Source organism: Rhineura floridana, chromosome 2 (genome assembly GCF_030035675.1).
Source record: "Rhineura floridana isolate rRhiFlo1 chromosome 2, rRhiFlo1.hap2, whole genome shotgun sequence".
NCBI classification, from domain to species: Eukaryota; Metazoa; Chordata; class Lepidosauria; order Squamata; family Rhineuridae; genus Rhineura; species Rhineura floridana.
Window position 1 is genome coordinate 66,089,294 of NC_084481.1, and position 12,305 is coordinate 66,101,598.

The 12,305-nt window shown below is 39.9% G+C and overlaps 1 protein-coding gene across 5 annotated transcripts in view; it reads right to left on the reverse strand.

Moving 5' to 3' along the window:
- The window catches only part of ARHGAP15 (Rho GTPase activating protein 15), a 681,588-nt gene extending 669,929 nt beyond the window's left edge, over positions 1-11,659 (reverse strand). For 3 of the 5 annotated variants that reach the window (XR_009760509.1, XR_009760510.1, XR_009760511.1), the window contains exons 1-2: positions 11,435-11,654; positions 4,637-4,816 (exon numbers count right to left, since the gene is read on the reverse strand). Coding sequence is in view for 2 of the 5 variants with exons in the window: in XM_061608868.1 (XP_061464852.1) it covers positions 4,637-4,801 (165 nt within the window). In the remaining 3 variants the exon portion in view is untranslated. Of the gene's footprint in view, positions 1-4,636; positions 4,817-11,434 lie in introns of all 5 variants that reach the window. The other 2 variants (XM_061608868.1, XM_061608869.1) reach the window with 2 other exon arrangements.
- Between the last annotated feature and the right edge of the window lie 646 nt (positions 11,660-12,305).

The following is a 12,305-nucleotide window of genomic DNA, read 5'->3' on the forward strand; positions in this document are numbered from 1 at the left end:
GCCACAGCCAGACCCCCCTCCCCCCTTATTTTGCTCCTGGGTTGAGAATGAGGTCCTTGTTAATGCCTCCTCCCACAACAACTGATCTCCCAAGGAGACAATCGGTATGAAAGGGAGAGTATTAGCTACTGAAAAGAGTCTTCTCAGTGGCTGACTCACCTCCTTTCACTCTGATTGGCTCCAATCAGCAGGAAAGGACAAGGAAGCATATAAGAAGATTCTTCTCAGTGGCTAACACACTCTCCTTTCATGCCGATCAGCTATATGGTCTGGAGACATAGGGACCCTGCTCCCAAAAAAGTAAAGAGCCTAGGACTCCCTGAGCCCCTGGACAACTACACCCCTGCTGCCAGGACAAATCATACATCCCAGGAAGGGGGAGGGTGGCCTCTACAAGATGTCAGTACTTCCCACCTGGCCTATAGTTTCCGCTGGGCTCAGGGCACTCATAAGTTCATCTGTGCAGAACTAAAATAATGAAGAGTAAGTAGAGAAAAATATGTAATTTGGGGTGACCACTCCAAAAGCTGCTGTGGACCATGAAACATCATTCACCTGAGCAAAGGGGAGAGTCCTCAACAAGATGCCACTGCATCCTGCCAGGAATGGATTTTCTTGTGGATGCATGAAACGGATATGTGCATCTATGCACAACAAGCAATGCAGACTGTATATAAGGAACTGCGGGTCCACACCCCAAAAGAAGCTTTGGGCACTTCAAGTCTTACATCCATGCATGCAGGAGAGGGTTCCCACCCAGTTCAGAGCTTCTTTGTATGTATGGTACAGACAAGGGCATATATGTATTAGAAAAATAGCAAATATGTAGAGGAAAGAAAATAAGAAACTGGAGTGCCCATCCTAAAAGATGATTTGGGATACCACATATCATACTTCCATGCATCTGGGACAGTGTGTTCTATGAGATACCACCCATGCATACTTTAGAGTGTCATCTATGCAATTACATCTTCTTCAAGAAATCATTGTTTGTTGCTCCTGCCATAAGTCCTTCTGTCACCAACATCAATGGTTTTTCAAAATAATAATTGAGCTATAACAAAGTAAGTAACAGGGAAGACCAATACCATTTTTTTAAAATCCACATAGATCATAATTACTGGCCATAAGCACTGGCATAGCATAGAGGACACCATATCATTTTCTGGGGTGTCTGATTTGTCTTGGCTCAGAGAACATTTTGTGGTGAACACCCCTGGATATTTATTATTTGCTTTGCTTTTTGTCTCTTTTGGTTGTGTATAGATGCCCTTATACATGCCCTGAATCCAACAGAAACTCTGGCCTTGATGGGAAGCGTTGGCATCTTGTAGAAAATATCCTCCCCTTTCCTTGGGTGTATGATTTGTCCTGGCCCAGAGCAGATTGTGGGGTGGGCACCTTCGGTTTCTTGGTTTTTTTTCTACATCTTTTTGTCCATTTTGGTTGTGCATAGATGTCCTTATCCCTCCCCTGCACCCAGCAAAAGTTGTGGGCCAGGCGGGACATACTGGCGTCTCGTAGAGGACACCCTCTTCTTTCCTGGGGTGTATGATTTGTCCCGGCCCAGAACAGAATTTGGGGGGGGGCACCTCAGTTACTTATTTTTTATTTTTTTTATATAATTTTATGACATCATTATGCATTTATGAGCATTTCAGAAGCCTGATAATTTTGACTGAATAAATTTGTTATTCTTGATGGGGAGAGTCCCTAGATCACAGCAATATATGATATGGGGTACCCTAACATATATTTTGGGGTTCAGCGTTGCTGCAGCTGTGAACTTTTCTTGTTTTTTAGTGTTTTGAACTTTCAAGCAAATAAGAAACTGGGAACTAGGAACCAACTTCAGTGTCGTGACAACATAATCAATTATTATCAGGGATTATGGAAATTGTAGTCCTACAACATCTGGAGGGCACCACATTGGCTATCCCTGATGTGAAAGGCCCCACAAGTAACTGTCATTGTTTATTACTATTATTATTAATAATTATGTTATTTGTTATCTAATTTTGAGAATTGTTATTTAATTTTGAGAATTGTATTATTTTATTGATGTATTATGTTCTATTGATGTATTGTTATGTTCGGGGTTTTTTTGTAAGCCGCCTTGAGGGCCTTTTGGCCATAAGGTGGGGTATAAATTTAATAAATAAATAAATAAATAATAATAAATTTGTTGCAATACATACAAGAACATAAGAAGAGCCTTGTGGATCCAAACAGTGGCCCATCTAGCCTAGCATCCTGTTCTCACAGTGGCCAATCAAATGCCCTAAAGGGAAGCCCATAAGCAGGACCTGAGTGCACGAGCAGCACCCTCCTCACTTGTAGTTCCAGCAACTGATATTCAGAAGCATATTGTCTCTGACAGCGGAAGTAGAACCATCATTGCTAGGTGCCGCTGATAGCTTTATCCTCCATGAATTTGTCTAATCCTCTTTTAAAGCCATCCAAGCCATCACTGCTTCTTGTGGTAGTAAATTCCATAGTTTCTCTATATGCTGGGCCAGACTACATTTTTAATTGCAGGAGAAGGGATAACGTTTATGCTGGTGGATTACTTTTGATATGTGCATTTTCTGTTCACCTATGTTATGTCTCTTAAGTTCTGCTTCTGACAGTTCAATTGTGTATACATGTCTACCCAATGAGTTCAATGGGACTTACTTCCTGGTAAGTATGCACAGGATTAAGTTACCTCTAAGTTATACTGTTGACAAAAAAAAAATACAAAGGCAACTAGTAAAGTACTAAAGTTGGCATTTTTCATTGATGATAGGGGATTGGCATATTGGTCAAAATGTATTTTAGTTGAAAAGGGTGCTGCATTGTTTTTTCTGGCACAGCACAGGCATGCCTTCAAGCGCCGCAGTAGAATGCCTGTTCAGTACTGGTGGCAATGTAAAAAGACATTCCTTGTCTGACGTACTCTTTGAGCATCCTGTTCTTTTGAGACATATCAGAAATGTGTTATAAAAGCAGCATTTCAAGTGCAAAATTTGATTTCAAGTGAATCACATGTGTGTTGGGGTATCATCATTGCTGGGGGTGGGGTGGGGGGAGGTGAGATTTTGTTATGCCATTCCGTTAATCTTACAGATAAAAAAAAATATTCTACTACCCTCTGTGTATGTACTTATTTTTAACGTTGTTTTAGGCTACTTAGATTTTCAGCAGCCAAGGCCAGCACCTTGTAGGCATTTGTTTTTTTAAAAAGTAACTAAAATGTAATTGTAGTGATTACTTTTATTCAGTTACTTTCAGAGCAATTGTAATTGTAATGGTAATTGCTACATTTTTGGGCCATGTAACTGTAACTTATTACTTTTTCAAAATAATCTTCCAGGCTCTGGTCTTTCAGAGCAAGATCCTATATCTGCAATGCACAGGGTGTTTAGTTCTTCAGTAAGAGCTTCACACGGGCACAGTTTGCAATCTAAAACTTCCCATTGTACAGGCCTTTTGCTCTACAGAATAAAGAGATGAAAGAGGGATCCAAGTCTTTCCAATCACAGGTGCCAAAGCAGAAAGCTCCCCTGAATTAATAAACTACTGTAGCCACAGTGTCATTGTTTTTAGCACTAGGGGGATGCCACCAAACTGTGGGAACATGAATGGCCAGAAAGATGACTGTAGACGAGTGGCAGATGAGTGTCAAAAAGGCCTCTGGTTCAATAGAAGGAAGGTTATTTTTTTCTCGTAATTTTTGCTTTGTCCCTGCTTTTGTTTGTTTTATCTGATTGTCATAATCTGATATTTAATTGTAGTTTAATAGTCTGTTGCAAGAATATTATAAAGTGCCTTATATATCTGCTGGTTGGAATTGATGATGATGATTTTGGGTAGTATTCAATGCTAGTCTTACTTTTCCCTCATTTTAAGAAAAAACAAATTCATCTCACAGTACGTCAACCTCATCAGTGCACCATTAAGGAAGGCATTTACCAGTTTACATTTTCAAACTACTCTCTGCATATCTTGAGGGTAGATACTGTAAAGTAACTGTGGAGCAGAGCCCTTGTCCTTGAGGCCAGGGTCAAGTAGAGGACATTAAACATTATGTCCTACACTGCCCTTTTTATGAAGCAATAAGAGGCAGGATGTTTAGAGGCTTGGTGACCAGACTCTTTGACTGCTTCAACATATCTCCAAAATGGATCCTGCTCACCATGCCTTGATGTTGATCAAGAAGATACTAACCGGGCCATCAACATGTATCAGAGTTTTAGTACAGCATGTCTGAAGAAAGGTTAAAGATTGTCATGAGTTTATAAGTTTTTTACTAAGGATTTTTGCCTGTTAGCAATAAAATAAAATGTAACCTCTTTGCTCAAACGTAACGCACCTCTGAATGCCAGATATAAAGGACTATTGCCTTGCGTACTACTATGGATGGCCAGATGACACTGAAAACTCTAGAAGCAGGGCTGATACAGATCATCATCACCTGCTTATAAGAGTCTTAGAGACAGACAGCTAGCACTGTACTGCACAAGGCAATAGTGAAAAGCAGGCTGCCTTCAACTAGAGCAGGTAATATAATCAGTTTCAGAAACACTTAAATAATGCAAAAAAATAATAATAGCAAATGGGTAGAGCGCAAAAATCCTTGTGGAACATTACTTACGGGTTCGATGACTTTTGGATTATCAGACAGTATCATAGATTTGCTTTGGCTGTGTCTGTCATAGGGGCTGTTGGCACTTTTGACCCTCATCTGAACAACACCTGTGCTTTCATGGGAAGGATGCAGCTTTTCAGCACTGGTATCAGAAGCCACTAACCTATGCATGATTATTATGTCAACCTGAAAAATAGAATAATCAATAATCTTAAACACACCATGGAAAAATCTAGGTTTTATTCCAGTCAGTAAGAAGATAAAGTTAAACACATTGTGCATTAATCCAGGTTTTATTCCAGTTTAATAATTGAGAAAAAAATAGTGAAACCTGCTGAATATCTCTAAATATCTATCAACAGAATCAATAATCTAGGGCACGTTATTATGCACCAACTCATCCAAGCTGTCTTAGAAGAGAAGTTTATGTAAAAGATTATCTCAAAAGCCATTCTTCTGTTGTAAAATCTTTCAATAACCTTTCCAGTACATCCAGCTGGCAGGCATTACAGTTTGCCTTTGGTCTTCACATGTTCACATTTGAGACAGATATCTCAAGTTTGCTCATGGGCTAAAAGTAAAGTGTTTGGCCTTTGTGGATTGTGCCAGAAAGACCACTGGAAGATGCTGTACGCAGGTCTGCTTCACATATTATGTTTTCAAAAGGTACTGTGTAAAACCTCTTATAAACCTACTAAAATATAATGTGGACATGCAACAGCCAGAGTCGAGTACAGGAAAAAATGTTGGTCTTGGACTAGGAGCAGGGTAGAGGGATCAGCTTCAGGCATGAAGATCACTGGTAAATATGTCACTAAACTGTGTAATTCCTTGGCTCAGAATATGAACTTGGGTAACACATAACGCTCATGTTAAAAATGAGTTGAACAGAACCCCCAATAACTTCTGTGTCTTGGATTATTTCTTCTGGGGTTCTTCCATCCTTTCCTGGCATTTGGAATGTCGATATGGCAGTAACCCAGGTACCAGGAGTTCTAGGACATTTTATTTTCCCAGCTCTCATGGTTCAGGAGACACTGAATGATGGAGAAGCAGAGATACCTCTCTCCCTGCCACCACCTGATGAGGGGCATTGAAGAATCATAGAGGCTTGAAGGGAGGATTGGACTCCTGTTACATTGCCAATAATGTCATCAGGGAGAATGATGGGGTTTGGCACCTAACCAGACATAGGGTTTTAATGAAAATATTTCAGCCACGTCCTATTACAAATTGAGCCCAAGAGGGTTTGCCCATCACTACTCCCTGACTGCCCTTCGGTTAAACATCAAGGCTACAATCCAAATCCCACTTACCACTGAATTCAATAGGACTTACTTCTAAGTAGACATTGTTAGGATTGCACTGTAACCTCCCTACCGGGTTGTTGACAGTATAAAATTGTGAAAGCGATGTATGTCACCTTGAGCTCCTCAGGGAAAGGGTGGGATTCAAATGTAATATATGAATGAATGACAAACCAAGGGTATCATACAGGCCCTGTCCAGACTAGTGATTTTTTGCGAGTGCAATAATAGTGCATTGGCATCAATTTATACCGGACTGTCCACATATCATTCTGCTTTATTGGTTGTTCTGCGATGCTTCCCCAATGTTACCAGATTGCTGTCTGAAGGGGCACCTTTGTGCTTGATATAGCACAACAAAAGTGGGACCCCATCCCTACCCCTGGAACATTTGTTGTATAAAAAATAACAGGGTTTCAGCAAGAAGCTACAGGACATGCACCAACTGGAAACAAAGTAGTATATTTGCCCTGAAACCTTTGCAGGCACAGTATTGCAAGTGGGATCATGTATAACCACACAATAAAAAGGACATTTGGAAGGGTCCACAGTTGTGTGTACAGAGATCTCAGATATACGATTGGCTCTGGCTTTCTGTTGCATGTACTGTATACATATTAGCATATAATGAGAAAAACTGCATATCTTACCACACTTAAGCTGAATACATTTTTCTCAAAACAACTGGTGGGTAATCAATGTGCCTGTCTTGTTCCTCCCCCGTTTTCTTTCCTCCTTTCTATCTAAGCAATTCTCACATTTATTTGGGTGATACTGAAGTCCATATGCAGTTACTTTACCACCTCCTGCGTTACATGGAAAACTGCAAGTAACAGCTTATACATGAAAAAGTCCAAAGTGATCAAATCAGAGAAAATACTAGTTTTAAAGCCTTTTATCTGATAGCTTTGTAGATTTTCATGTGGAAGAGATTCCATCAAAAACAATCTCTATCTGAAAATGAGAAGGTAAAGAATGTAGATGTAAACTTCCTCAAAATTACCTCAAAAATTAATGTATGAATTCTGCCTTTCCTGAAATCAGATATGAAGTGTATATGTTATTTTGGACTCATCAAAGTGAACTAGGATGTCAAGGTATAAGTGAGGCAAGTATCCACCCCAAATATTAACCACGTTCTCAGACACTATTCAACACTTTTCACATGATAAACCTGCTTATCTTCTCTCAGAAATGTAAAGCATTTCAAAGTTTCAGCCATTTTAGTTATATTGTAACCATGATATTTTTCTTACGAGGAACCTTGGACTATTATTTATTCTGTCAGATCTCATAACTATAGGGTTGTCAGGCCAGATTTGTGCTTAGGTGGGAAATCTTTAAGGAAACGCTAAGAGCTGTGGGAAGTAGACACTCTGATGTAAATAATGCCATCTTCTGGATGAAATGCAAAGCATCATTTTCCAAATATTTGCTAGGAAGTCTCAATCTGCACCATCTGCTTTTCATGTGATATGTGTACTAGAGATGAGTGAGGAATTTGATAAAAGTGAACTGTTTACTAGAAGCTTCTGCGGCTTTTCCTGACAGCAGTTAAAAAAACCCCAGCAGTGAATATAATGGCATTGTTATTGATGACCTCTTCAATCTGAACTGCTGAAATGTGTATTCCCTCTAACTTTTGTGTAATTGAGGTGATGATGGTAGCCATTAACATTCAGATTCTTAATCTGTCTCCCTCTTATTTTGTTTAATCTCTGTGACTGTAGCCAGACTCCCAGTTCTCTGTTGCCTCAAGCAGGCAAAGAGTATCTTGTCACCAGCACACTGAAAAACTGACCACGGTATGGGGAGGGGATGGGGAGGAAGCACAATGAGTTGGTTAACTTCAAACAGGCTAACTGTAAGGTCAAGAACTCAGCAGACAGCAGCACTCAAAGCTCGAAGATAAATGGGTTCAGTTTTCAACTTTCGAAATTACATTGCATAACTGAACTGGGGGGGAAATCATCTGCATGAGCCTCATTTAATTGCAAGGGGGGCTAAACTTTAATCTCTTATCCTGAAGCAAGATGCCTACCTGATGAGCAATTAACTGGCTCATTTACTTTTGAATTTTAAAATCCAAAAGATTGCAGTCCACCATTAGAAAAAAAACAAAAACATTATGTTTTGGCAATGGAAAAGATCAAAATGGGAAAAGCGGGAGATAATGAAGCACTAACAAGTCCGTAACCAGCTGCCAGTTTGTCAAAATGATAACTGAACTGGCACTAAACTGGAAATTACATCCCTAATGCGTATTTAAACATATAGTAAATAGGTGATGCAAGCCACCATGTATCCTGGATTAGGCCTACATTTATGCAACCCACTGCTTGAAAGTTAGCACCTCAAAATGTACAAAACATCACATGCCATCTCTTATGACAGTTTGTACATAATGGTACTTATTCTTGCAGAGCTTGGAAAAGTTACTTTTTTGAACTACAACTCCCATCAGCCCCAGCCAGCATGGCCACTGGATTGGGCTGATGGGAGTTGTAGTTCAAAAAAGTAACTTTTCCAAGCTCTGTTCTTGCCATTCTACTGATACTCCTTTTCTAGTAGACATATATTATTTGTATTTGTCATTATGATTAGTACCAAAATGTCCATCATTATGATGGATAGAGCATGCATAGAGAAAGGACTTCTATATGACAATGACCTCTCTAGAATGTAGTGCTTTTCTATGGCCTAGTTCATACATATGCCAAAGCATCATCCACATAGCGCTAAACCATGGGTTAATGCTTCATAGGAACCAGGCTTTTGTTTTAAGCGGTGATAACAGGTTTGTACAAATTAACAGAGAGTGAAACGGAACACTAGTGAAGTGCTCCTAGCCGCACAAAAGGAGGATAGGGGAGCAACATATGAGCCTGAAGCTCTGTTTCTTTCCATCTTGTGTACATAGTGCTAGACCATGCTTTAGCAGTATGTGTGAATGTGGCATATTTATTCTACAGACACACATTGCTCCTTTCTGGATTAGATTGTGCTCCTACCACAACAGTGTCCCCATGTGCTCTATGTTTTACCACAGGAGAGAATGGCTGCTATTTACTGCTATATAGGATATGAGAGCAAAACCGGAACCCTTTCTAGAGATTGCAAAGGGACTTTGGAGGCTGAGGCAGAAAATGGAAGTGGTACCTGACCTAATGGTGCTAAAATATAACAATGAATGAAATAACTGGCAATTCTGTGCTGTTTAATAGTATCCAAAAATCTCCTGCTTCAGGTAGGTAGCTTCACCCTACCTACCTGTAAGGCTATTCCTGACACTGGTGAATCCAGCCACTAAGAATCAGGCCTTGTAATCTCTGTTGCCCAAACTTGGCTCCATTTCTTATTAAAATATGAAGTGCACTTATGCTGAGTTAGGCAGTACTGGATGGATTAACAGTTAAAGTCTGGCTGGATGCACCTTACAAGAATCTTAGGCAAAGGCCTTTCCCAGTTTTGATACCTAAGATCCATTGAACCGGAAGTGTTAGGAGTTGAACTTGAGCAATTGGACCTCCCATTCAAGTATATGAATTAGCAATGGGCAGTAGGATCTTGCCTACCACCTATAATGTTCTCATCAAAGTGTCCCCACATAGAACTAGCAGTATTCTAGTGCCTACAGTGATCTCACAGATATATCAATATTCTTCTTTCTTTTCCCCTCGTTTTGTTGTACACTCATAGCATGGTGGGGCACACAGCTGACAAGAGTGCATATTTGTAGCTTTCTGAAAAACACTCTAAAGACAAACTCTAAATAGTGGAAAGAGCATGTAGGTACAAGAAACAAACAAAGAACAGTACTGAAGCATCAAAGGAAGGTCTGTTTCTGTGATCTCACTCGGTATGGTCCTTTTTGCAGAGACTGTGGTTTCTACTGTAAGTCTTGTGGGAAATCTGCACATATTTTCAGAGGCTCTATTTATACTTACTGAGCTAGCAATCCACTTTGTGTTTTGTGTTTGGGAAGAGAGGATATATAAACCCTCCTCTGATCTACTCTCTCTCATGACCTATACACCTGTGGGATGATCCATCAAAGTGTAGGTGCATACATGTGGAAGCCCAACTTGTATGGATTTCTCCCTCACCTCTTTTCAAGGGGAAGAATTGCATGAGTTGGGCTACTCTCCATACCATATAAGCATTCTGCATCACACTTTCTCTTATGCATATGGTGAAAAGGAGGTGCACATATCTGCTACTTCACTTCGCAAATAGGGCTTTTTTAAAAGGGGGGGAACAGGTACCAGGTGATATGAAAGAGCTCATACCCTGGACAGCTGATGTGAGATAGTGTGGAGTATAGTGTAGATCATAATGAGCTAGATTGAATAATAGTCTGGCCTGAAAAGGGAACTTCTTATGTTCCTACAAGGATTGGCAGCCCCAGAAATGCAGAACAGGAGAAAGACTGGTGTGACTTGTGAGACTCATCTCTGTGTTTAAAATGTAGCTTTAGAAATGGCCTTTCACTGTGCAAATGCTGCAGATACCCTGCAGTCAAGCAAAAACCCACCTAATCTTCATTCCAGGGTGCTGCTGATGCTACCAATTACCAAGAAGCTACAGGGGGAAGTCTTTCAAGAAGATATTAGGGGCATACGAGGGGGGTAGCTCTGGAGAAAGCTATGGAGATGATAGAGGGGTGCCCGGTTCCCTCTGAGGGTGTGGGGAGGTAAGGAAAATGGCAAAAAGACATCTGGAAAGGAGGACTTTCAGAGATGCAAACTTTTCAGAAAAACAACAACTATCCATTGCTCAAGAACTTGTAACTCTGGGGTTCCAGTTAATGATGCAGAAGGCAGTAATTTCCTCCCTGTCTCTCCATAAGCATTGTAGAGCAGAGCTGGTTTGTGCTCTCTCTGCCTCTGTTGGACATTTTTTGCATTAGCGTTTGGAGAAATCTCCTAACTTTCATTATTGCAGATATGGCTCCACTACTGATTTTTAGTGCACGCGCGTTACTGTAGCAAAGCACGTTTTTCATGCTTAATGATATGCCCACAGGATACTATTTTTTACTAGCATCCCCCACTGTTTATTACTATTGCTGCTATACTTCAGCAGTGGGACATCTTACCAAAATTTGCTAATGTGCTTTTATCTTCACGCCATAACATCTTTAATTTCTTCATTATTTCACTGGCCCTATACTCACCATTCCTCTCAATCAAACTTTGCTGACCAGATTACGATAGCAAGTGTCACGCCAAAACTGGCTAACATGTTATGAAAAAGACCAGTTAAGCCTTTAAAAATGTAAATGTCATTACTGTTTGTGTATCCAATACAAATGCTGATGCCAATATGTGGACCTTTCTTCACATTATTTTGGGGAGCCTTCAGAATAAGTTGTTAATGTATTCTCTGCTGACCACATTTAACATAACTATGTCTCTCTCTTTCCCCCCTCTATGATATGTTTATTTCATCATACACATTTGTATGTAAGGCTTTAGAAGTAAATTAAGTTTCTTACCTACAGATTGCTACACATCAACTTCTTATCCACCGTACCAATATCCAATTGCAGCTTTTAAAAACAAAGTGGAAAGCATGAAACGGTTACGTATCTGAAGGCTACAAAGCTCCCTTTGCCTGAAGCAACAGAAAATAAGCAAGGAGGAAAACACAATGAAACCACTTCCTGTTAAAGAGAGTTAAGCACACACACACACACCCCACACACAGCAAGTCATACATGCAGTTTTACATAGAGGAAGCAAGTGAATAGCATAGCAGACAGGCAAATGCTCTTGTGTGAAAACTCTTTAGACTTAAACTTAGTACACATTTGACAGAGTAGACTTTCAAAAGATGGCAATGCAGTAGAAAAGGAAATGCAAGGAGGAATGTACATTGATGAAGTTTGAACCAACTTCATTTTCTTCTGCTTTCTGTAGAAAACAAAAGTCTCGTAGAAATTTATTTGAGTATGTTGGAGGCAGATGCTTGGTTTTGTTGCCTTTTGCCATCTAATTAGTCCTTGAATTACAGCTCTGACTACCGCAACCAGTTTACATTTGCGTATAACATTAAGATTTTGGTGTTGCACTTCTGGCAAGCTTAATGTGCCTCCGTTAATGATACTGCTTTATCAACTTCCTGTTTGAAAATTACCTACATGAGAGACTTTGAGCCGAGGCCTTATGCATCCTTGTTTGGAAGTCAGTTGCACTGCAATTAGAAGAGCTTGCAACTTAGTGTCTTTTATATCAGAGCTCTACTAGACCAAGCCTAAAAAGCTGAACCTGTGTCATGATTTTCTATAATTAGGGTACAAGCCATATGAATATGCAATTTCCATCTCTTTTTCTTATGCAATTTCCACTCATTTCAATTTATTATGT